The sequence below is a fragment of the Manihot esculenta genome, chromosome 13 (genome assembly GCF_001659605.2).
Source record: "Manihot esculenta cultivar AM560-2 chromosome 13, M.esculenta_v8, whole genome shotgun sequence".
NCBI classification, from domain to species: domain Eukaryota; kingdom Viridiplantae; phylum Streptophyta; class Magnoliopsida; order Malpighiales; family Euphorbiaceae; genus Manihot; species Manihot esculenta.
This window is the reverse complement of record NC_035173.2, coordinates 33853712-33880700: the sequence shown is the minus strand read 5'-3', so window position 1 is coordinate 33880700 and position 26989 is coordinate 33853712. Positions and strand designations below refer to the sequence as shown.

Below are 26989 nucleotides of genomic sequence, written 5' to 3'. Positions count from 1 at the left end.
CTGGCCAACCACCTATAAAAGGCCCCCTGACCGAAAATGGGAGAGTTTTCTCTCTCTATTTTCGGGCAAGGTGAGTCTCCGCCACCCCTTTTGTCGATCTTGTGTTTTCTCCTCAAATCCTTCAAGTTTTGACAAGTTTTAACTTGGTTTTGAAGATTTTTTAGCTAAGAACGAAGTTTTGAAGTTTGGAGACCCCGGAGCTTGATTTCTCCCATCTCCGAGTTTGGATCGCCTCTCCTCTCGTTTTTCAAGAGGTAAGTGAAGATCCTACCCTTCTTTTATGTTTTATGTAAGTTTTGGGGGGGTTTTAGAGAGTTTTGATGCATGATTAGGCTAGTTGTAAAGTGTTAGGGTTTATGTGAGTTAATGATGAAATGTATGTTTATTGTTTGTTAAATGAGATGTTTTTAGGGTATAGGTTAGTTATAAGCCCCTAAATGCTTGAGAATGTATTTTTGCATGTTTTTGCATGAGTTGGTTTGGTTGGAAGGTTTGGTTGGCTGAATGTGGAAGAGAAGCTCGAGTTCTGCCATTCTGGAAGAACTCAGGTTCGGCAGTCGAAACCATGTTCGGCTGCCGAACCTACCTGAGGAGGCAGTTTTGGCTGCCGAACCCTGCCCCCGAAAGTTTGGACTTTCGGCTCTAGAGGGGACTTTCGGCCGCCGAACCTGCCGCCGAAAGTACCCTGTTCAGCCTTCCTTTGCATGCTTTCTATGAATGTTTTATAGTATTTTAGGGGGTTTTTGGGGAGATGTTTAGAGTCATGTTAGTGTATGTTTGGTCTCTCATTTGAGTCCACCTGTGTAGGTTCGGACCCGAGGAACAGAGGACTCCAGCAGTGAGATAGCTGCTTCAGAGTCTTTTCAGAGTCAGCCTGAGGTGATTATAATGGATCTTTGTGTTTTAAAGCAAATAAATTTCAAGTATGTTCATGCATCATGAATGCCATGATATATACTAGGTTGTTTGCATTAAAAAACACGAATATGTTGCATTGCATTCTATGATGTTGATGTGGATGGATGTTGGATGACCCAGTAGCCCTTGATATGATATGATGACGATGATACGGTATGGAAGTCCAGTGAGGCCCATTCTACGCCCCTAGCACATTGGAATGTTATGTTATGTTATGTTATGTTAAGAGAAAGATCAGTGAGGCCCATTCTACGCCCCTGGCACCATTGGAATGTGTAGAGGGCTATTGGTGACAAGTCCATCCTTGATGTGATTTGTTTGTAATGTGATGCATTTCATTAAAGCATAGATTTTAATATATTGTTTTACTATTCTGCTACGGGTTCGGAATAGATCAGAAAGTCAGCAAGAATAAAGGTGTCATGTTTGTAATAGTTAGTTGTGGACATGAAAGATAATGTAATGTAAAGTATTGTGTAAAAATGTTATGAGGTTTAGTATTGTGCTTGGCCCTAATATTATGTTAATCCCCTTTTGTACATGATCGTTATAAAATGTTTTAATGTTAAGAAATATTAGACCAAGTTTGATGTATGATATGATGTCCCACTAGAGCATTTGATGATGGCTCTTGTGTAGGGTTTATGTTATGGTTATGATGCATGCACAGGTCAAGCTTGGTGAATGAAAAAGTTTAAAATTTTATGTAAATGTATGATCATGTATGGGATTTATCAGGTATGTCATGATGTATGTGTAACGACCCGAAAATCGGACCGCTACTGGCGCTAGGATCCAGGTCGACTTAAGGTCGTCGGGACCCGTAGCAAGCCTGCTAGACTCTCTGTGTACCTGTAAAAATCTTCTCTTTAACTCTTCACAGCTCTCTTCACATTGGTCCGACCACACGAACCTCTGATTTTTCTGTGTCAATTTGGTCATAGGAGCAGCTATCTTTGAGAAGTCCTGAACGAACCTCCTGTAGTAACCTGCCAAACCCAGAAAGCTTTTAATCTCAATCACTGACGTGGGTCTGGGCCAGTTAGCTACAGCTTCTATCTTCTTGGGGTCTACCTCAATACCTTCTGCTGATACAACATGCCCCAAGAAGGAAATGCTCCTCAACCAAAACTCACTCTTAGAGAACTTGACATATAAATCATGCTCTCTCAGTGTCTGCAGAACTGTCCTCAGATGCTGGGCATGCTCCTCTGCATCTCTGGAGTACACTAAGATATCATCGATGAAGACAATAACAAAGTGATCCAGATACTCACTGAAAACTCTGTTCATGAGATCCATGAATGCTGCAGGGGCGTTAGTCAATCCGAACGGTATTACTAAGAACTCATAATGCCCATATCTGGTCCTGAAAGCTGTCTTTGGCACATCTGCTTCTCTGACTCTCAACTGATGATATTCGGACCTCAGATCTATTTTAGAGAAACAACCTGCTCCAGCTAGCTGGTCAAATAGATCTTCGATCCTAGGCAGGGGATACTTATTCTTGGTAGTGACCTTGTTCAACTGCCTGTAGTCGATACAAAGTCTGAGGGATCCATCCTTCTTTCTGACAAACAACACTGGAGCACCCCAAGGTGAGGTACTAGGGCGAATGAAACCCTTATCTACCAACTCTTGCAGCTGCTCTTTCAGCTCTTTTAACTCTGCTGGCGCCATCCTGTAGGGAGGAATAGAGATAGGTCTGGTACCAGGCAGCAATTCTATTGCAAACTCTATCTCCTTATCAGGTGGTAGTCCTGGAAGCTCGTCTGGGAAGACGTCTAGAAACTCTCGGACTATTAGTACTGAGGCTGGTTCCCTCACCTGACTCTCTAGCTCTCTCACATGAGCTAGAAACCCCTGATAACCCCTCCTAAGCAAACGACGAGCCTGAAGGGCTGAGATCAAACCTCTAGGTGTCCCCCTCCTGTCTCCTCTGAAGACACACTCTAACCTATCCTGGTCTCTAAGACTGACTACCTTGTCTCTGCAGTCCAAGGTAGCTCCATATGTAGATAGCCAATCCATCCCTAGAATGACATCAAAATCCGTCAAATCTAGAACCACGTCAGCTGGAAGGCATCTACCCTCTATGAACACTGGACTGAAACGACAGACTGACTCTACCACTGATGGGTCACATTTGGGTCCACTGACCCAGAGAGGACACTCTAACTCAGAGATCATCAGACCCAATCTCTCCACGGCTCTCGAAGCAATAAAAGAGTGAGAAGCACTGGGGTCCATCAAAGCATACACATCAGAACACCCAATGATGAGATTACCTGACACTACTGTGTTCAACGTGTTTGCCTCCTCTTGTGTCACAGTGAAGATCCGTGCTGGGGCTACAGGACCTCCACCTCGGGAACCTGCTGCTGAAGAAGAGGCTGACCTCTCCCTCTACCTCTGCCACTGCTCTGAGGTATGGCTGGAGCTGCTGGTTGAGCTACACTGCCCGAGCTCATCTGTTGGGATGGTGCCATAAAGGTCGCCTGAGGACATTCCCGTGAAAAATGTCCCTCCTTCCCACACTTATAACAGGCGGAAGATCCCAACCGACAAACTCCTCTGTGCGGTCTCCCACATCTCATGCATACTGTACTGCCTGTGCCAGAGCTTGAGCCACTATCCATTCCCAGACTAGACTTGATCTTATTCCAGAACTTGCCTTTCTTCGCTTTAAACTTCTCTCCTTTCTTGCTGCCAGAAGCTGCTGCATTGGGGGTCTTAGAACCCGAAGACTGTGCCACATGCTGTTTTACTGTTCCTTGAATAATGGCACTCGCCTCCATCTTCCTGGCGGCATCCACTATAGCGTGGAAACTCTCTTTCTCTGCTGGAAGAATCAAGGAGGAATACCTGGGATGAAGTCTCATAGTATATCTCCTTGCCTTCTTTTGGTCAGTGTCATAAGCCTGACCCACATACTGAAGCAGATCCAGGAACTTATCTGTATATTCCTCTACACTCATCTCCTCGATCTGCCTCAACTGCTCAAATTCGATAACTTTCATCTCCCTGGAATTGTCAGGAAAAGCCCACCCTGCAAACTCATTGGCGAACTCTCCCCATGACATGCTGTCCAACCTGGGGTCCACATAATTCTTGAACCACTCTCGAGCTTTCTTACATTTCAGTGTGAACCCTGCCATCTCAATGGCTCTGCTATCATCAGCTCCTAACTCATCGGTTATCATCTTAACCGTTCTGAGGTACTCAAAGGGATCATCTCCCGTATTGAATTTGGGAGCATCCAACTTCAGATACTCTGTCATTTTCACTTTACTTCCCTCAGCTGAGCTAGGTTGAGGTACTTGGACAACTGGGGCTACTGGTTCTGGTGGTGGAGCAGAAGGTGCTGAACTTGGCTCTGGGTATGCGGTACTGGGATGGAAAGGTGTGGGTGGATACATGGGATATGGTGGGTAAAAAGGAGTATAAGGCATGTAAGGCATATAGGTAGGATATGGGGTAAAGCTAGAGTAATCCGACGTACCCCCCATCGGATACCCTGGGCCCTGTGGAAAGGGTGGATAATGGGGTAGATAACCAAATTCCGAGGCCTGAGCGCCTCCCTGAGACTCTCCCATACCCTCTTCAGACCTGCCCATACCCATGCTTTCCTCTCTTGGCTGATCCACATCCATAGCCTCCCTCACTTCCTCTGAGCTTCCTCCTCTATCTGCTCCTCTTCTGCTCTTGTCAAAAGACCTTCTAGGATCCCTTGACGTACCCTCCCTGCTTGATCTCTGAGACCTCGCCCTTGGCAATGCAGGAGGACGAGCAGTTGTACCCTCACTTTCTGGTGGGACTCCAGTCAATCGTGCAGATCGACGAGTTTCTCTCATCTTAACTTTCTGGAAAACAACACAGAACAACATACATCAGCATCGAAACAGCACATAACAACAATGCACATGCCTAAGTCATGGCATTACACATCATCATCTAGACAGGACTCAACATCCTATCCTAGTGGACATGCTTTCCTATTGTGCTTGACCTACTATCATCTCTATGAGCCAAACACTCTCTCTATAGGTCCGACCATATGAACCTCGGGCTCTGATACCAATCTGTAACGATCCGAAAACCGGACCGCTACTGGCGCTAGGATCCAGGTCGACTTAAGGTTGTCGGGACCCGTAGCAAGCCTGCTAGACTCTTTGTGTGCCTGTAAAATCCCATACATGATCATATATTTTCCTGTACAAATTAAAACTTTCCTCTGTACCAAAGTTCAACTTGTGCATGCACTGACTCTGAACTCTGTGCACAGACCCCCTTACTAGAGCCCTCATCATAATACTCTAGTTGGGTCCACACAATATCAGTTAAACCTGGTTTTCATTCACATGAACAAACATTTATATAACTAAACCATGTATACACAAAGGGATTTACAAAACATATGGGTCAAGCACAATACTCTACACTAAACAATACTAAAACATTTCCTTACAATATTACATGTCCACACTATGCTATTACAAACTATTACAAAACTCTTTACTCTTCCTGTACCCTGCTGAACTTCCCCTTAACTCTGATCCTGCAAGACTGGGGTGAAAGGAGAGGGATGAGCTATACTAGCCCAGTGAGTAAAACAGATAAAACATGTTAATAAAACATGCTCACATGGAATGCATCACATCACAAGTAAATCACCCATCTCAGACGGACAGATTTAAAATTCCCTCTATTCTGTGCCCGGCCCGCGAAGGAGCTACTCAGGACTTCTCTACGCACCCTATGGTGCTCTGTGCCCGGCCCTCTCAGGGCTCCTCAGGACTTTACTCGGAGGGCTAATGAATCCAAATTATGTCCGATCCGTACAAGCATAGAATAATGCAATGTGTCACATTAGTGTATTCTAGTGCACGCAACCTAGTACATATCATGATGCATGGAACATGCTAAAAGCAGTTAATGTCTCAAGTTAAAATATTAAGTTTAGTTCCACTCACCTCTGGCTGACTCTGAGCTGACTCTGAAGCAGTGCTCACTGCTGCTCTCTTCGGTTCCTCTGGTCCGTTCCTACACAGGTGGACTCAAATGAGGGACCAAACTAGCTCAAGAACAACTCTAGAATACTCCCTAAAACCCCCCCTAAAACATCCTAAAAGAATCAAGAAAAACATGCAAAAGAAGGCTGGGCAGGGCACTTTCGGCGGCAGGTTCGGCGGCCGAAAGTCCATTCCAGAGCCGAACCTCAAGCACTTTCGGCGGCACTTCGGCTGCCGAAAGTCCTCTCCAGAGACGAAAGTCCCTAACCTTCGGCGGTCGAAACCCTCCTCCAGAGCCGAAAGTCCAAACTTTCGGGGGCAAGCTTGGGCAAGCTTAGGCAGCCGAAACCACCTCCTTAGCATGTTCGGCGGCCGAACCCTCTTTCGGCGGCCGAAACTGGATTCTCTAGTAAGGCAGAAACTTGTTATGCTTTATGCAAACGTACCCAATCTCCACTCAAACATGCAAACCACAATTCCACAACCTGCATATACTCAAGTATAGGCACAAAGGGGTCCAAAACTAACTTAAAACCCCAACAAACACCACAACTAAACACATAAGCATGCTTTGACCACAAATCAACCAAATCTCAACTTACCCTAAATATGCATCTCTACCCAAACACTTCATAAAACCTGCATAAAACATGAAAAGAAGTTCAGGATCTTCACTTACCTCTTACAAATAAGAAGATAAATGATCCCAACGTGGAGCTATGGAGAAACTCTCCCTCAAAGTCTCCAACTTCAAAACTTTTGGTTGATTTGCTCAAAAGCTTCAAAACAACATAAAACCCATCACAACTTTGAAAGATTTGAAGAAAACATGAAAATCACCCAAGGAAGATCATGGTCTCACCTGTGTCTGTGAAAATGGAAGAAATCTTATCCATTTCACCGACCTAGGGCCTTTTATAGGTGGCTGGCCAGACCACCTTTGGCGGCCTAACGTGATTCCAAACTCATACATGTTCGGCGGCCGAACTTCACCTTCGGCGGCCGAACCTTGCATTTCTTCCTTGGCTCTTTTCTTTCAAAAACTCATTTCCTTTTGTACTTAAAACATTAAAACATACTAAAATCCTTTACACAAAAACATAAATCTTACCCTTCTAGCGGATTTCGACATCCGAGATTCCACCGGAAGGTAGAATTTTGATGCCGGACTCTATCCGGGCATTACAGTATGTTAGGCTTGCTACGGGTCCCGACGATCTTAAGTGGATCTGGATCCTAGCACCGGTAGCGGTCCGATTTTGGGTCGTTATAGAGGTCTTCATCTCCTCAACCGGTTTTGTGGTGCTAACAGTCTTATTTCCGAGACTGGTCACCTATCTCATTAAGGTCTTCATCTCCTCAACCTATTTTGTAGTCGGGACTTCCAAGTTTATTAGTCTTATTCTTACTTTTAAAATTTATTTGCAAAATAAAAGTTTGCACATAGTATATGTAACAAGAATACTCGTTGTTAATTTGAACAGCAAGATATTTAGCTTCATATTTCAGTTGAATGCAAAATATTAATTTTGTTCTACTATATCATCTCATATGATTCTAAAGAATATAATAAATAATGTTTCTCATGCATAAATCATTCTACAACTTTTAATTCTCATGGCAGCATGCTTAAGCAAATAATAACCTTTTTAAGGAATTCATACTGATATTAATCACCGATAAAAACTTTTTAAACTATTTCTAAAATACTATCATGCCAAAGCATACATTCAGAAGGACTATTGTTTGAAACTAGTCATGATGACAAAAATACTTTGAACTAAAAAGATAACTGTGTAGTTTGGTTAACTTGCGCATGTCACCTCTCTTTCACGCCGGATGGATTGCTGTATTGTCGTATTCCCTTCTCACATCGGCGTCGACCTTTTTTTGACTTTCACCATGTGGTTTTAGATGTCGTTAGCAATTCTTGGATCTTTCACTATCTCTTTTTCTTTTAGTCATTTTTTGTTGTTTGCCTATTAGTTTTTTTTTTTATTTGCCATATGGATCTTAACGGGTTTTCTTTGGAAACTCTAGCGACAAAATAGTCTCATTTGCTCCCACAAACAACGTCAACTTGATAATGCTGAGATCCAGCGAGGCATCCAAATGAGGACACCTAAGCAGATGTCTGATTCGCTGGGTTGATCATCGATATGTGATCAGTCCGTTGGGTCTCTCTATACTTGGCTTTAAGGAAGGGGTCTTGTAAAATGAAGAATACGGTCAATGGTCCTGTAAAATGAAGAATACGGTCAGGGGTCCACCGAGAGAGTTTTCGGTGAAGACCATCCGACACTCAAGTCAAATTTGAGAACTTAGTGGAGTTAAGAGAAATAAAATAGAGAAGAGAATAGTGATTTCAGGTTCCTTCCGTGTGACGGAAAGAGAGGTATGTCATTTTTTCAGAGAATGAGAGATCCTTTTTTAAAGTTAGTTCGGTTTATAAATATCTTTAAATAAAGTTGATGCCTTTGATGCCGTGTCCACTTCTGATGAGATAGGGATACTTTTATGTAGATGTGTCAGATAGTACATTAATGATGCACTATAGAATAATAAATAAGGAGCTGGCCGGTTCGCACTCTCTATATGCGCACTTATGATCCATGTGTTGTACTAAAGAGGCAACCAACCCATAAGAAGTCGATATCTTTACCTTAATTTCATCAGATCGTGCCGGATTCATCTGACCTATATAGAAATAAGCTTTTTTTGATTATTGAAATAAGCTTTTTTCGATTATTGAAATAAGCTTTTTTCGATTATTGAAATAGGCCACGTTGGCGTTCAAAGTCTTATTGTAGTACGGGTTTTTGAAGAGGTCGAACTATTCGGTTTTTGAAAAGGTCGGTCTGTCTGGTTCATACTCTAATAAACTCAGGAGTATTGCTAATTTGATTTTTTTGTATTCAATAAGTTAGATTTTTTACTGTTCGATCCAACTAAATAAAAAAAATTTTCGATTCATATGTAGACAACAAAATAAGACAAGTATTAAAAGATACTAAGATCGTAATCAATAGGTTTAATTTTAAATTAAATCAAAATAATTGAAAAGTCTAGTCAATAAACGATGGTAATCAAACGAAAAATTATATAATTTAGAGTATTGTAATTTATCAACGTAATGAAATATCAATATTGAATTTACATTATTAAATAAAATAAGAATTAAATTATAAATTTACTAAAATCAATGAATTATATCGTAATTTATCTTTAAAAGTTTACACAAAACAAATTGTATAATTAAACAATAAAATATTTATGTATTTTTATACATTTCAGACATTTAAAAAATAAATTAATAAAAAAATTTATAGTGAAAATAAAATTAAGTTATTTTTAATAAAATAACTTAATTTAAAAAAATATTTTTATAGTATTTAGTAATTGTATTAACGACACTAATATTTTTTATATATAAGTTTGGGTAATATTTTTTTACTTCTTCCTATTACAATTAAATAAGTAATTTTTAAGGATATTATTGTTAAAAATATTTGTTTACTGCAAATTAATTCGAGTGAATTACGATGCTTACTTTAGGATGTGAAATTATTTGAAAAATTACTATTTAATTTGATTTTAATTATTAAATATTTTATTATTTAATTATTATAATTTTAAATTTTTTTAGTCAATCTTTTAAATTATTTAAAAATTTATTAATTAATTTTTATATATTAAAAATATTCTATATTTATTTATAATATTTAATTATAAAATTAATATGAAATTAATTAATAAATTTTTAAAAATATTTAAAAAAATTTAAATAACTTTTTAAAATAAAAAAAATTAATTAATGAATTTCTTATAATATAATGACTAAATATTTCATTTATTTCATAATTTTTATTTATTTTATTTTTCACATATATTAAAAAATATTTTTTAATTATATTTATTTTAAATATATTAAATTTCATTAAATATTTTAAAAATAAAATAAATTATAATAATTCATTTATATATTATTATAATATAAAAAATAAATAATAATTTAAAAAAAATTAAAAAAAATACAATAAAAATTATGAACAGGCGTTAGCAAAATTTTATATTAGTTTTGACTATCTTAGTCATCATCTTACGATCAGCTGGCCGCTCCTAAAATAAATTCCCCCTGAAAAGACGTCAAGGCGGGTCTATTTTCCCCTACTTCCCTCGTTAGGGTTTTTGAATTTCTAAAACCCCCCACAAAAATTATACAAACACTGAAATACACCAAATGTTAGGGCAAAATCTATAACGAGAAGTTTGAATCAGAATCGCAAATGTCTTTTTCTCCGTTTTCAACTCCACAACAGCAACCACAGTCACTATTTCAGCCTCAGCCTCAGCCCTTTCAGCAAAGCAGCTCCCTTTTCCCGCAACAGTTTCAGCAGCAACAGCAGCAGCAATTCCCGCAACAGTTTCAGCAGCCGCAGCAGCAACAACAGCATAACCAACAGCAATTGTATCTTTTCACCAATGACAAGGCTCCGGCGAATTACAGCACCAAGTGGGCAGATCTGCATCCGGATTCCCATAAAGTTCTACTTCAGATAGAGTATGTTTCCTTACCGGTTCTCATTTTTTTGTTGTTTTTCTTGCATTTTCTGTTTTTGGTGTTAATGGTTGCTGGGTTGGTTAGAAAAAATGTGGGAAGAGAAGAGAAAAGGGGGGAAAAATTACGGGTCTGAGTTCTTTTGCTCGTTTTGTTATTAGAACCTAGAAGTTGGCAAGATATGTAGTCTTTATTTTGTTGGTCTGCGTATAGGTGGAGCATTTTGATTTCCTTCTTTTTGTTATTTTCGTTATTTTATCTTATCATGGTGAATTACATACAATTTTATGTATTTAATGTCTTCCATAAGTAACTGGTAAAGAAGAGGTTGGACTTTTTCGACTTGATCAAATGGTATAGACAAATGAGTTTTTGAAAAATTTAAATTCTTATGTTAGACTGAATTAGTGAGTTTGAAGGAGCTTAGTTGGACATTTATTCAGTTGGTTTGGTTTATACGTATTCAGTTTATTTTGCTTGAACCTCCAAAATTAAGTCCATGAATTTTGGTGCCTATGGGCTATGATGCATTTTTTAAAAAAAGGGGTATGATTAATTCTCTTTGTTGTTTACTTTGTTACTCTATTTTTCACCCAACTTTGTGGTATTTTAAGATGCTCTAGTGACTTTGGTGTTTAGGACGCGGATATTGGAGTATAGGGATGAGAGCCAGAGGCTAGACCAGTGTGGTCGTCTCTATGATTCCTCAGTGTCCAATGAAGGGTTTGAGCTTGACACAGGCCACATTGTTCAGGTTCTTACTTATGATTTTTGTGGCTTTTCATTGTTTTCTTTTCATCAAAATGATTATGTGTGTTTGGTATCTTTGAATTGTGTTGTTTGATTCAACCCAGTATTTCAATAGGAACCTGGCTCAAATTATTTTGTGACCCCAAATGTAATTTAGGCCTCACAACAGATAGAATGATCAGAGCAATTATGTGTGTTTGGTGTCTTTGAATTGTGTTGTTTGGTTCAACTCAGCATGTCTGTGGAAACCTGGCTCAAAGCATTTTGTGACCCCAAATTTAATTGAGGCCTCAGAAAAGATAGAATGATTAGAAATTATGTTGGGAAGAAGCAAGCAAGTGCTCTTTTAAAATCCATTTGTATTATGCATGTGCATAGCACATGTCAATTCCTAACAGTTAAATATAGATATAGGATGTGATAATGAACTTGATATCTTTTAGTTTTGCATGGAAACTGTGATGAGAATTTTCTTCTGGGAAAATTAAACTTGCAGTGAAAGATTTAGGTTAGTTGAGGCAAATCATGAAATTGGGATTAAAAGTTCTGTGTTGGGTTTTCCACAACAGCAGAATCAATTCATAACATGAATGATGAAACCTTAAGATTAGGACCTATAGTTACCTTTCCTTTTCCTTTATTTATTTCACACACACACACACACACACACACTCTTTCTAAGTTATCTATTCTTTTCATAAATGAAAGAAAATTGTTTTATGATCTTAATTGGTCCCTTATGTATTTAGTTGTTTGATGAATATTTTAATCCATTACAACAGGAGCTTGGGGGGATCAGTACTGCCATGGAAAGGCAGAAAGCTATACTACAGGAGCTCATGATCAATGTTAAGGACATGTTACGAAACACAGAGATGGCTGTACGTTCTTTCATGATGCTACAGCCTAGGTTCCGTCATCCTAATCCAGGAAGTGCTTCAACTGCCACTGCACCATCCCAGCCTTCTGGAGCAACAGTGAGGCCAGGTTCTACTGGTCAACCAACATCTACCTCCATTGTTCCTGTGTTTGATTTCTACAGTGGGCTTCCTAAGAAACCATCACCATTTTTACGGCAAACGGTAGTCAGATTTGAAAAATATTTGTGTGAATGCAGCCAGTGGATTGAAGAGTTAGAGCAACTGCTTCTCTTAGATTCTGACAGGAACTCTTCTCACCCTGGATTCTCATTATTGCAGTCTCTTCCAAAAGTCATGTCAAATGTGCATGACTTTTTTGTTCATGTGGCATCCAAGGTAAAGGAAGATGAATGTACTCTTAAGTCTCATCCTTTCAGGATACATAGCATTCCACAATGGTAATATCTCATAAGACATATTTTCCTATATTTTTATCTGCTTGTCAGATCTGAGTATTTTTTCAATCTTCAGTGATTGAGACTAATACTTCCATAACCTCTGTAAGCAAGGTCTTACTGCTAGCAGTTGGCAGCTAGGATATTTACTTAAATGAACTTAAAATTTTTCCATGATGCTTTTACACTTTTTTTTTTCTAATTAATTTTTCAAAGAGCAAACAATATGTTTATTCTATCTAATAGTTTGGATCTACAAGAAACAACAAGTTTATCTTAATTCCAAAAAATAATACACCAATTGAGGTATCTTACACTTTTTTTTATTCTTTATATTAGTACATGTATCCTTGTTTAGTTGAAGTCTGGTTTTGGTTTAACTCATATAGTGTTTTTCCTTGAAGTTGTACACAAGCCCATCACTGATGGATTATGTTGCTTAGTTGTGAATTTTAATGGATTATTTATTTTTGATTCCCTAGGTGGAGAGCATTCATCAGTATATTGCTTCTATGAAAACTGCCTATCTTGCTGATCAACGTCGTCGAGGGGATGTGAATGATCCATTCCTTGAAGCTGATCGGCGGGAAACAGCAAAACAAGAAGCTGCTGCTAAACGGGTACATCCAACTTTGAATTTACCTGCAAATTCACAGCCTTCAACCCAGGTTGCTGGGTTGTTTGCAAGCTCAGCAACTCCTGGAGCATCCATTGTTCCACAGGCATCTGCCGCACCAGCATCAGCTTCCTCAGGCAGTGGATTCTCTCTCTTCAGTACACCTTCTACTGTGGCATCTTCCTCTTTCTCATCATCCTCTCTTTTTGCAACACCAACATCCTCTGCTCCAGTATCTTCTTTGTTTGGGTCATCTGGTGCTTCACCCCAAGCTTCGCTTTTTAGCTCATCATCAGCATCATTACTTGGTTCTGCATCAACTCCCTCTTTGTTTAGCGGTGCTGCTACATCATTTAGTTCTACCACTCCTGCTGGAGGTTCCTTATTTTCAACACCATTTGCATCAGGTGCCGTCTTATCTTGTATCTTAGCATCTATTATGTCTTTACAATATAATTACCATTTCAGTATATTTGATTTTACTATATTATGATTATATTTGGTGATACCTTGAAGTTTTCTTGTATCAACCATGATAATATCTATTTCCATGTCTGAGAATATTGAAAAGGGTTTTTGATTTGCTTATTATCATCCTGATATGATTTTACTAAACATTTAAAAACTGTATATAAGGTTGGACTTGTGTGTTTTGACCTGTCAATGACTTCTCAGTTCTCATTACATGGGGCTAGTATGATGAGAGATCTCTAATTTTTGACTTTCATAATGTAATCCAAGTATTATCAAGATGTGATTGGAAAACAGATTAATTTTGCCAGAGTAGCAGTTCTCCTGCCCCTGATTGTTGGTTCTATATAGGAAGCTTTTACAGTATTTGCTAATTATTTGGAATTATATTCTTATTTAGTTGTCTAAATAAATTTCTCTCTTTTTTTTCCTAGGTGCTGTAACAGGATCTGGAGCTAGCTTCGGGACAACATCTGTGAGTAACTCTTTTCCAGCTTTCTGATTTATTTCTTAAATAAAATTTAGCATGCTTTATGCATTCTCCTTTAAGTTTTTCCAACATGCGTAATCCTAAAGTTAAGCATGCTTCTTAGAAATTAGTCAAATAAATACGTGTGATTTGTAAAACACTTGAACACTGTTGGTTTTAGTCCTGTTGTGTAGTTCATGTTTTCTGTTTGTTTTAATGAGCTGATTTTTATTTTTCCATTTTGGCTTCTATGCCATTGCAGAAACCAAGGCCAAAATCTCGAACTGCCCGACGTTAGTCACAAAGGCTTGAGGTGATTAAATGTGAAGCCATCTTATCTGCTCAAATGATCGTCACTACATCAGATTCTTAAATTTCATGTCAAGACTTGATTCCACCCAATATTAATGGCCGTATTGCAGCTTGTTTCATTTGGTCCAAGAAATCAGCTTACTTTTCATATGCTGCAGTAGCAGAGCTTTTCAAATTTGCTTCATTCCTTTGGGCTGTAACTGTTTCAAGGATGTTTATGTAACATTGTACAACGCATTATAGGTGGGGAGTGTCTTCAGCGATAGACTAGTCTGAGAAAAACTAATGTGGTAGCGTCAAACATGCAGAATTTGTTCTGATTGTTGCTTGGATTTTGTTGCCAATATACCAATGAGCCTAGGCGTTAAGTGCATTTTATTCTGTGTTTTCAGTTTAAATTTTTTAGTGAAAGCAAACGGTAGTTTAAGTAGTATTTATTTGAGTACCATAAGGTTATTTCCGGTTGCAAAAGGAAGCGTCTTGTCTGGAGTTCTCTCAGGCCTAGGATTGCCCATATGAGAGAAATAAAACATATATGCATAATTAATGGTTATTAAAAATTTAATTAATATTGTTACATAAATATTCATTTAATTATTATGATTTATTGATTTTATTATTAAATGAGTTCCAGATGATAGCAACGGTTTTTCTAATAAAGTGCAACATTGCATTTTAATGCTATTTTGTATGCATAATATAATAAATTATTTAATATTACATAGAAAATGGTGCAATGTCGTGTAAAAAATAATTTGTTATGTTGTACATACAAAATTAATAATAAATAATTATATTTAATACATTTTAACAAGTAAAATGCTGTATACGTTTCATTTGTTAAAATTATTGTTTAGTTTTATTTTATTTTATTTTTTTGAAAATGAAAGTTTAGTTTTATTTTTTAAACTATAATAGTATATGTAACTATTATTATTTTATTTTATTTTTAAGAAAATTTTTAAAATATTTTTTAATATTTAATAAAACTTAAAATATTTAAAATGATATAATAAAAAATTATATTTTTTAATATGTATGAAAAAATAAAATGGATAAAAATTATGAAATTTAAAAAATATTAGAAAATTAATAATAATAATAATAAGAAAAATTTACTATTTAATTCTTGACTATTATTATTATTATTTATAAATAAATTTTTATATTTTTAAAATTTTATTAAAATATATTTACATAATTAAACTGTTAATAATAAATTCTTTTTATTTTTTTATTAAAAATAAATAAAAAATAAGATAGAAATTTTTAAAATTTAATTTTCACCCCCTTTGCCACTTCCTCATCCTCTTCCTTATCCTCTTGCTTATAGGTCTACTCATCAGTTATGAGAGATACTTAAATGAATCCTAATGATGAGAATCCCTCATATCTTTGAAAGAAATATCTTCAGACTTCAATAAAAGCATTTGCATCCTAATGAAAAACAAAAATGCCATAAACCCAAAACAACCATGTAATTTCAAGTGTTCTCGCAATTGCTATCTTGAAACCATAGTTATAGTTCTGTTAGGCAAACAAAGGAACATTAATGGATGATTTTGGTTGCCAAATGTATAATCAAATTGAGCCCTTACCAAGATGACCCTGCTTTGCTGCAATGTGTAATGAATCAAACCCATTCCTTGCTGCAACAGATGCAATCTCCAGGTCCATGTATCCCAACATCTCTGCAACCACTACCGCATGCCCATTCTCTGCTGCTGCATAGAGGGAGTTTCTCCTTCTTGATTCTGAATGGCCAGCAAAAACTTTGCATCATTACCATCACAGTTCTGAAGAATCTCCCTAGCTCTACTCAAATTGCCTGCTCTGTTTCTCCATCACAGCCCGAAAATTCTTCTGTTTCTCCACAAACCCACAAAAAAAAGTGCCCCACGAAAGCTTGGATGCTTTTCCATTACTCCACGGGAAGTGGAATCATTTACTGTTACACATTGTTGATAAAGCAGAGTTCCAGGACTGTAGTGTTGAGAAAATACTTAAATTGCTATTTAATCACTGTGAGAGTGAGGAAGAGGGAGTGCGAAATGTTGCTTGGTGCAGAAAGAATTGATACGAACAGTTGATCTAGGGCCTTTCAAGCTTATTGTGGATGATGGACTTGAGTTGCGGAAAGCTGCTTTTGAATGTGGACACATTGTTGGATAGTTGTCTTGATCGAGTAAACCTATTTAATTAAATAATAGAATATTTTAATAGAATTCTAAAATATAATAATTTACTTGTAAATAATAGTGACATCTAAGATTAAATAATAAAATTTTTTAATAATAATAATAATAATAATAATAATAATAATAATAATAATAATAAAGGTTGTATCTTTTAGTAATTTGATTAAATATAACTGGTGAGTTGAGTTGCGTTTGAATTCACAAGCTTGTCAAATGTGAGTTAACTACTGATCCATTTATAAGCAACTTTTTTTTACGTCAGAAGGGAAATATTATTCAGGATAAGCCGACAGTATATGTGAAGGAAGCAAATAAAGACATAAAAGCAAAAATCACAAGCCAATTATATAACTGAGCAATCTCTATGAAGTAGGAGAAACTGAAATCCAATTTGGGGATAGAGAACCGGATAGAGCTGCTGAAGCTAACCAGTCTGCACATTTATTTGCCATCCTTGGAATATTGGAATATATTTAACAGTAATTGAGAACTGGATGAGAGCAAGGCCTTAATATCCTGAATAATAGATTCCCATTCCCAAGGGACCATGAAGACAGCCCAAACAAAGCTGAATCAGTTGCAGAGAATCCACTTCAATGGAACAGTTCAAAAAATTGTTGACAGCAAAATGAATCGCTACCATTAAACCAGTACCTGCCGCCACTAAAGGAGATAAACTGGACAAAACTGCCGCACAGATCATCTAAACATCTGATATAAGAGTTACCTAACAAAGGAATAAAACAAACTTCAAATTTTAGCTTGCTGAAATTTTAACTAGAGTTCAACTAGAATATTCAAATTGATGTCTTGGGCATGGATAACATGTAAAAAGCAGAGCCCGTTGATAACCGCGGGCTCCAGACATCCAGACTTGAGTAAGCCCAAATTAGAAAGATCGGATCTAAGCTCTCGGAGGACCTAAGACGTGGCTCTACGCCTTAAGCAAGCCTAGGGTTTGTTTAAGCAAGCAGGATCGGACGTAAACCTGGCCCTGGGACCTGATCTCGAATATCTGACGGTCTTCTTCTATCTCATAGATTCCTTTCTTTAAGATCAAAATATAAAGGGACCTAATGGAACCTGTATCAACATCAACCCATTTAATCGGTCTCTATTCAGGTCTCACTTCATCAGGTATGAACAACTCACCCACAACTATGATCTTGCAATTTGCTACAAGAATTCAATATCAGAGACTGTGAACTGGTTAGGATTGATACCAGGCTTCAATGTCGGACTTGAATAGAATAAAGGAAAATTTTAGGTGGATCCGATCCACCGTAAATTAAGAGACATCGAAGTGTATTCATCTATTTTTTTTATGAAAAAACCACTATCTGTGTGTTAATCCGACTGGATCCATACAAATATTTTCCAACCAAAAGAGTCACTAAGTGATGAAAAAGAATAGATTTGATATCACTGGAGTTAACTGTGTGAACCCGTGTTTGATGCTTGACAAAGAGAGTACACCAACCGATCATCATCTTTCATGATGCTTGACGAGCTTTTCTAAGAGAGTTAATTTTGGTACACATCTGAATTGGAGTTGCTAACAATGAAGTTTCACTTGATGGGAGGCTCTAACTAAGAACTGAGATGAGTTTGCAGACATCGCCCGCCAAATTGAACCGTTTTGGAAAGCCTCTAATACGCACCGTTTCCAGACAGCTCGCTGTCGCGGCACCTGTAAGTTCAAAACGCCGCGTTTTTGGGTCATCACACTGTTTCCGTCAGAACTAGTCGGCAGTGGTCGCTGTATCTTGTGCATCACCGTCATTTTGAAGCTCGGGGAGAAAAACATTTTCGCGGGAATAAATCAGAAGCCTGGAAATGTCTAGTCATTCGAAATTCTCTAGTCTATGTCATTTAATCAATGATTCAGTTCGTCCGTTCACCGTGAGTTCTCTGGAGAAATCTGATTCTTTTTAGGGTTTCGTTTTGTTTGTTTTCCCTCCAGTTTGTGGAGTCTGATTTAATCTGCTAAAAAGTTAAGCTTCTACTCAACTGCAGGAACCAGAAGTGATTTCTTTAACCAATGACAAGGAGAAGGATCTTCTTATTGCTCTCTCTGGGGTCCTGAGAGAAATTCAGCTTATGAAGTTGGAACTTGATTGCGATTCTGATAAGGTAGCTTTATCCTCTCTTTCTCAGTGACTATGTTTGAAGTCGAATTGAATTACGGTGGATTTGAACTAAAGAAATGGAAAATAAACGCATATTTGTCCCTTTTTCCCTTTCCAAACTTAATTATTGAACAGGAAGCGGCTCCGGATCCTGCTTGCGACAGAGAATACTCTGACGGATCAGAGATGCATCATCAGGAACTTAACTGTTTGATCAAGATACTAGCTGACTTGGTAGCCTCTCTCAATTTTTTCTCTTATTCCTTCATGGTGTAGGTGTAAATTCAAAATCTAATTTTCTGTCTCAAGTTATAACGAGTGGATAATTCTAGGTTTAATGTAGTGTTAGTCACTGGTGCACTGTGTTAAAAATATTTAAATTGTTTGCCCTAAAGGTATTAGGATGATCTTGCAGCAAATGTGTAAAACTTCATTGTATCTCATGCTTGTTCAGCAATGTGTTTCCATTGTTAGATTCTTACTATTTACATGTTGTGTTCTGGGCCTGATTAATTTTTTGTCATTTTTCTTGTTGCTGCAATGTTCTAGTCCTGTGAACTTGACTCTAATATACTTTACTTACAGATAGCTCTTCTTACGGTTGAGAGTCAATTTGTCCAACATTTGGTGGGCAACATTCTTGTAGTCATTTCTGAGCTTGTGGCTGCATCTGTAAGTCAATATGGCTTCCACTTTGTTTTGTTCTTTACAGCATGGGACTCTTTGTCTTATATTATTTTGGCTATAAATATCTTGCAGGGAAGTGAGTGGGATTCTTTCATTCATTTATTGGTTGCTTGTCTGAAATCAGCAATTGCCAATATGTTGTCACTCTCTCTGGCATCTTCAACAAGTGCAGCTGGGGACTCAAGTTCTTACTCATCTAGTTTTTCTCTCTTAAAATCTAGACCAGAAAATTCTAACTGGTCTACAGCAGCTGCAATTATTCGAGTTTTACGCAAAACATTAAAATATTTGAAGCAAGAGGATGATGATCATCTTTGTGAAATGTACTTGGATTCTGTCAGTTCTTTTCTTTCAGATGTGCCTTGGGATCTCATGCATGAGATTCAAAATGGTCAGAGTAATGATGCTAAGGAAAGTGATTCTCAGAATAGTCATTTTATTGATGCTTCATTTGTTAGAAACGATGGTGAGGAAACAAGAGTGGTATTTCTAGGGAATTTTATCCAATTCCTGTGTTCATTGATTGAGCAGAGCTGTGCTGTGGAATCCAAGGGCGATTCCCACCATGAGCATCATCCAGTTCATTGCATGAGCATCAGTTTTGTGCCCAAACTTTTAGTTTGGTGCCTTGGAGAGCATGGAAATTTTCTGAAAACGTCTGTTTCTCACTATTTCAGACATAAATTATTGGTAAGGATCTGCTTTAGTTGTTTTCTTTGTACAATTGAGAAAATGGATAATAGTCATGAGATACATTCTCAGGACAATCATATTATTGCCTATTAAAACATACTAACTTGTCTGGACGCTGGACTTCAAACAAAAAATGGCAAATATTTTTTTTCCCTCCATATTAAAGCTCAAGTGATTTTTCTTTTTCTAATGAACTTTATTTGATAAATGCATTTAGCATATTATAATTTTGATATTGCATAAAAATAGCAGAACATACACAAAGGGTGATCATTGATCCAACATTGTGATGTCCTATTATATCTGTAAGTCCACTAAAATAATGTTTACACCAACTGAAACATCAGTTTTGTGCCCAAACTTTTAGTTTGGTGCCCAAACTTTTAGTTTGGTGCCTTGGAGAGCATGGAAATTTTCTGAAAATGTCTGTTTCTCACTATTTCAGACATAAATTATTGGTAAGGATCTGCTTTAGTTGTTTTCTTTGTACAATTGAGAAAATGGATAATAGTCATGAGATACATTCTCAGGACAATCATATTGTTGCCTATTAAAACATACTAACTTGTCTGGACGCTGGACTTCAAACAAAAAATGGCAAATATTTTTTTTCCCTCCATATTAAAGCTCAAGTGATTTTTCTTTTTCTAATGAACTTTATTTGATAAATGCATTTAGCATATTATAATTTTGATATTGCATAAAAATAGCAGAACATACACAAAGGGTGATCATTGATCCAACGTTGTGATGTCCTATTATTTCTGTAAGTCCACTAAAATAATGTTTGCACCAACTGAAACATGTTTTGCAGATGCTAATGCTGAGGCTTAGTTACCAGACTTCTTTAGGCTGCTCTATTCTCATTTCATGGTTGCAATTTCTTCATGGTTACTTCAAAGAGCTCTTGTGGAAACCCATAACTAAACTAGATTTTGGTCAAGATGAATGCCTTGAAGGTTCTCCATTTTTATTGTGTCTCTCTGATGGAGAACATAGAATCAATTCTTATCACTTACAGAGGTGCACTGTTCTCCTTTTCCTGAAGTGTTGCTTCAGTCTGATCAGCTCGACAAGGAAAACGAGCAGGCAATGTGGATGTGCAACTCTTAACTGTTCTTTGACATTTGACTCAATCTCTGACCTGGACAGTTATGGTAGAAGGCAAGGCTTCTTAGAGCTCTACAAATGGGTTCAAGGGCATCTTCCAATTGATATATTTGTGGATCATGAAATGAATTTGGAAAAGTGTAGATGCTTTGCCTTATCTTTCCTCCAGCTATATATGCATGAGGTTTGTGCTCAGCCCTTTGGAAGTCAGGCCAAATTAACTAAACCTTAATCCTAATCTAATTAGGGTCAGATATATGGATCCTTTTCCAAGATTTCACTTTGCTTAATGGCTTTAATATTGCTATGAAACCACTCAACTAAAAGCATAAGCTTCTAGGTGAGGGCCTAGCAACATCATGCACGCGAAAGCCCACCAGGCTTAAGCATGAATAGGCACCCCCACTTACCCTTGTGCGGAAATATTTAATTAATACATGGAATGTCATAGGTTCAAAACCTAAACTTTTTGGTAGGAGAGGCTTAGCTCTTATACCATGTCAAGAAACCACTCAACCTAAAACCTTGAACTTGCAGATGAGGGCCCTAGTAATAGTTTTATATCTCTAATAAGTATCTCTATAAAGTTCTAAAGCTGTTAAATTACTTTTCATTCCTTCATCTCATGTCATCATAGGTGTACCCTGCTTCTCTCTCTCTCTCTCTCTCTCTCTCTCTCTTGCAACTTCAACATGCTTAAATTTGATGGTCTGCTTTGAACCAAACATCTCATTCATGCACTTTCAACTTTTTCAACTTCTTCATAATTCAATTTATGGCAGTTTCACCTCCCCACAAATGCATTCCTTATCCAATTCCATAAATCCATCTTAGAAAATGCTCATCGTCATGTTAATCCTCTAGAGATCATCTTGATTCTTAAACATGTCCTAGTGTTGAAGGTTGTATTCTACTTGAACATGTTTTCAGCTTAGTGTGGCTTACTTGATTTAGATGCTATATAACTGAAGTTCATTTAATTTTCCTTGCAATATATACTTTGCTTGGGTCTTCTATGCTTCATGTACTTGTTTCCTTAATGTACAGGATGATGTATTGTTTAAGGTGCTTTTGGAACTGCTCAACATACAGCCTTGTTTAGAGCAGCAGTAAGCACTGAGCTTTCTAGTTGGCTTTATTGTAGTAGTTAAATCCAAAATGAATTGGGGGCCTAATCATATTACTGGGATGCATGCAGATCAAGTAAAGAAAAATGGACGTATGAAGATGTCAAACAAGATACTCCTTTTTATGTTGCAAGCATTTTTAATCCTGTAAACCTGTTCCATCTATTCCTTGCAGAGGCAAGTCATTTGCATTCAGAAGGTTTGACGTTGATTAACCACCAAGCACCAGCACATAGCCAATCCTCTCTCTTTCAGAGAGAATAACAAAAATTAAATAAAATAGTAAAATTTCAGTTTGGTTAACTTAGGATTAACTATCAAAATTTTTCCAGTAATTACATGTGTGATTTTTGTTGTCCTGCAGTTGCATTATGATCATCAAGTGCTTCTTGATTACCTTATTTCTAAAGATACAGGAATCACTTCTGCAGAATATCTTTTAAGGTATGCAGTATGCCCTCCAGTTGCTTTTTACAACATGCTAATACTTGTTCTTAACTTGTGAATGCAAAGTTTTCAGCAAATTTATTTCTAACAAAAGGATTGGTGATTGCACTTGTTGGATTTAGTTTATTGGTCCATCATGAATATTTGGTGCACCAGGACAACTTATCATGATTTCTTTTCTCAACTGACCACCTTTTTTCTCATACTTCCTTATGCCCAGGACTGAGGAATCTGGCAAGCTTCTTATTTCCTTTCTTTCTACATGTTTCTTGCAGATGTTTGCGTACAGTATGCAATTCATGGAACTTATTTATAACATTTTCTATGCATGAGAAAATTGTGGATCACTCATCTTGCAAGAAAGGAAAAATGTATTTGAATGATTCAAATGTTCAGGTGGAGGCATCATCTATACCTGTAAAAGACATATCTTCATCACTTGAAGACAAATGCAAGAGAGATTTTGGATGTAACCATAAGCACTACAAAACCACAAGCCAACTGTTCAAGAAAGCCAAAAATTGTTTGCTTTCTCTAAAACATTCTGTAGAAAGTCTTCATCGGAAGAATTTGTTTCCGTACAATCCAGAAGTTCTCTTGAAACGGTGTGTTTTTCTCAACTGTCATCCTTTTATCTAATTAAGTTTGAGTATCTTTGTGCTTCCTTTGATGTGTGCTATTTTTAGTATAGTTGCATGAGGAGGTTTTATTTTACTTTTTCTAATTCTCGGTTCAGTAATCTGGAAAAGGATTGTGCCATGTCTCATTGATTGAGTCATGTCCTTGGAAGCGGTCAATACCCTTTGGGCAACATAATGATGCATTTTGTAGCTTCAAAAAAATAATGTCTTGTTCCAATTCAATTTATTGCCCCTGAGGAGACTAGAAAACTCATTGAGTTGATAATTACCTTTTCAACTGCATCCATGTCTTTAATGGCGGAATTATTGATGCATAGAGTCATAATATATCATAGTAGTTGGCTACTTGGCTTAGATAGTATGGACCTGGTTTGTTTCTGTTGCCTTCCCAGAAATGCCTAAAGAAGTAGCATTTGACATTACATTCCCTTTCTGTTATGATTTAAAGATTCTTTGACCTGAATTCAGTTCATTAACTGGCTCAACACATGGATCTTTAGTTGTACTTCTACTTAACAACTGAAAAGTTATGTTGATGGATTAACATCATACTGATTGCATTCATCTGGCAGTTTAACAAAGTTTCAGGAATTATGCTTTGATATAAAGAGTCACGGCTTTTCCTAAACTGGAGGAACTATTTAGGAACTTGTACTGCTGCAGAATTGGCATATTATGTGTTAAGAGTAAATAGCAAATCAGAATTCTATTGTCCAAAGCACTTGATCATCTCCAAAGTTCTTCAATCAAAATTGTTATGATGTACCATTGAAGTACTGTTAAGCATTTGACAAGTTGGTTGAGAGGTTGAGTAAAAACTACTAATGGTGTTGTGGTTGACATGAGGTAATTTTGTGGTCCTATCTATTTTGTTTCAAATGTTTTTTTCCCTCGTTATAAAGGTTTGTTTGAGTTGTTTGAAAGTTTGCTTCATCTGCTTGCGAAGCATAACCATCCTTGTGAAGATTCTATCTACCTTATTTTAGCACTTGGAATATTCTTCATTTGTCTTTTAATAATGATGTGGACCATATGCATGGAAAATTTGGATCAGACAACTAAATGTATGCTCAATTTTAGAATCTTTAAAAGCTTTCCTATTTAATTTTACTCGTTATTTGAGGAACTGTTAATTTAGGAATTCATTAGCTGTATGTTAGTTGTAATTAGCTCAATTTTAGCTCTATGTTATTTGAGGTCCTAATTAGTTGTAATTTCCTGTACTTAGTTCTTAGTTTGTTATCAGTTCTTAATTTGTTGTGCTTTTCCTTTATTAGATATGGCTTGTGGTGTAAATATAATTCTTATATTTGTTACTTTCAGAATGCAAGAAAACATAGAATAGTTTTGTTCACTCACTGCAGGAGAGGACCAAAAATTATGCCTCTTCCAATATGTGGCCAGCTTCTGTCTTTTCTAAGCATAGATGACCGTCTTGTGAAAGTGATGCCATATGGAACAATGACTTTATAATGGTTGGTCTGATCATCAACCAGGCCTTCTTGCATGTTGAATAGGTATTGTGATATGTTTTGGACATTTATGAATAACTTCATCTTCATAAAGAAAAGGGAGCCAAAATTATGAGGGTTAATTTTTCCATTAATGGTGCAGTGTTAGGACCAGACAAAATACAATTGGAGACAAATGTGCTGACAGAACATAGAGGAGAGGCAGAGGGATTTTTAGTCCGTGTAGCCTATCATGGAGCATGGTGTTGGTATAAGGTGGCAACTTTGCTGAAATCAGCTGGTCACCAAATTACAGCTCCGGACCTGGCTGCTAAGGAATCCACCCAAAGCAGGTGCATGAACTCCATTCATTATTGGACTATTTTGAGCCATTGATAGCACGATGTCTCTTCCATGAGACAAGAGAGTGATTCTAGTTGCCACAGTATGTCTGGGCTCAGCATATCTGCTGCTACAGAAAGGTTTCCGGAGAAAATTTCTGCTCGAGTCTTTGCTGCGGCTTTTTGCCAGGTCCTAACCTCAATTGCACGAATATAAGAGAAAAGGTAATGTTTGCTGTCTCTGTCATAGTGTCTTGTACAGGTGCAGACCACAAAAGTAAGCACACATCATTACCAATATCTGCAATTTAATGAAGAATTTTTGCTCCTTAATTGATTTACACACATAAAATTGTATGTTTGCCATATGGAACCCATCTAAAATTGTATGTTTGCCGTTTTATTTCTTCTAATGATAAACTTTTTTTTAAAAAAATAATTTTTTTTAGGAATCGAGATATGCAATGGATCATGTTAAGAGAACGAGCGCAAGCAAATATGGCTAAATTTGATGATTAACATGGGTCATGTCTTCTCTCAAGTGATAAAACTTGGCTTATGCTTATTTTGCTTTCTGCTTGCAGATGAGTTCTAGATTATTTGATGACACTGTAAATCTCTTTTCCGAGGAAAATTTAATTTTTTGAAATGAATCCCATCATATGTTGCGGAAAGTTTCATGAAGACAAACTAAATAGAAAACGATAATGGTCACATGTGGATGGGGAGAAGAACAGTGATGCTTAGCCTATAGAGAAAGAAAGTTCACCAGATTGTGGGCCTAATTGAATATTGGCTCTCAAAATTACCAACAGCTGCTAGGGAGCTGAAAGGCCAAGAAACAAGAGGAATACAACTGCTGGCCATCACTATCTTACTAACTCCATGAAGTACCAACATATTATGTTTTACTTGTTTATGTCGTGATGACTTTTAAGGTAGAATTATTTGCCAAAGGATGAGCAAACAGAATATGATTTACACCATTTGCTTTATTTTAGCAAACAGAATATGAGCAAACAGAATTTCATTATTAATAGGCCTGGCTTTGAGTTGCTTCCATTTTTTGACAGAGGCTACACTGGTCTCCAGATGATGGCTGCTTGTGATTTATGAGCTAGCAAATTAATGAGTTAGTGGATTCCATCAGTTCTCAAGTGCCATTACAATCTTTAATTACATCCATGTTTTGTTTGAGGTGTTGTAAGCTTTATCATTTTGATAATTTTGCCATTTTAGTATTCTTACTACTTTAATTATGATATTTTTCGTCATATTAGATCATTTTAATTAGGATGATTCAACAAGCATTAATAAGGATGTATGAATTTATAATTTTTTATGATAAATATATACATACAAGGAGATGGTATGTGCGTTTAAAAACTACTTTTTTTTAAAAAATTTTTTATGAAGAACTAATATAAGAATTTTCAGATAACAAATCTAATCACAATTCTTGAGTTTTAGCAATCAATTATACTTAATCTATTATTAATTTAAATCATAAACATTAAGATAATAATGGTAATAATGAAATTTAAAACAAAAATAAGGGGAACTAAATTAAATTTTAGTATAAAATACAATAGTTATTCTTTAAGGGAATGCCACGTGGGTAACAAGTGAAAAATAATGTTACCAGTCAAATATTAAAAAAAAAATTATGTAGACGTAGTTGGCTTTAAGGTAATTTACTCATGATATGATCTATGTTCCTGTTTCGTACTATTACAGGGTACTC

General features: G+C 36.7%; 2 protein-coding genes across 9 annotated transcripts; both read left to right on the top strand.

Moving 5' to 3' along the window:
* Window positions 1-10032: 10032 nt before the first annotated feature.
* Window positions 10033-14794, top strand: LOC110630166 (nuclear pore complex protein NUP58). The gene is made up of 6 exons (XM_021777516.2): window positions 10033-10491; window positions 11128-11242; window positions 12021-12494; window positions 13036-13576; window positions 14075-14115; window positions 14372-14794. Exons 1-6 carry the CDS (start codon window positions 10217-10219, stop codon window positions 14405-14407), a joined length of 1482 nt encoding a protein of 493 aa, XP_021633208.1. The 5' UTR covers window positions 10033-10216; the 3' UTR covers window positions 14408-14794.
* A 2745-nt stretch (window positions 14795-17539) lies between these two features.
* Window positions 17540-26394, top strand: LOC110630150. Of its 8 annotated transcripts, XR_006348257.1 has the most exons (14): window positions 17559-18521; window positions 18636-18752; window positions 18884-18982; window positions 19334-19420; window positions 19508-20125; window positions 20943-21422; window positions 22286-22347; window positions 22437-22542; window positions 22730-22809; window positions 23088-23417; window positions 24026-24299; window positions 24777-24970; window positions 25068-25470; window positions 25830-26394. XR_006348257.1 is itself a non-coding variant. In XM_043949654.1 (12 exons), the coding sequence occupies exons 1-11, from the start codon at window positions 18456-18458 to the stop codon at window positions 24924-24926; spliced, it is 2154 nt and encodes a 717-aa protein (XP_043805589.1). In that variant the 5' UTR covers window positions 17560-18455; the 3' UTR covers window positions 24927-24970; window positions 25068-25586. The 8 variants fall into 8 exon arrangements, 4 of the variants coding, with proteins under 4 accessions (XP_043805591.1, XP_021633188.1, XP_043805590.1 ...); XR_006348255.1 differs by lacking the exon at window positions 24026-24299 and having other exon boundaries at window positions 17560-18521; window positions 24818-24970; XR_006348256.1 differs by lacking the exon at window positions 24026-24299 and having other exon boundaries at window positions 17560-18521; window positions 24818-24970; window positions 25695-26394.
* The last annotated feature ends 595 nt before the right edge of the window (window positions 26395-26989 follow it).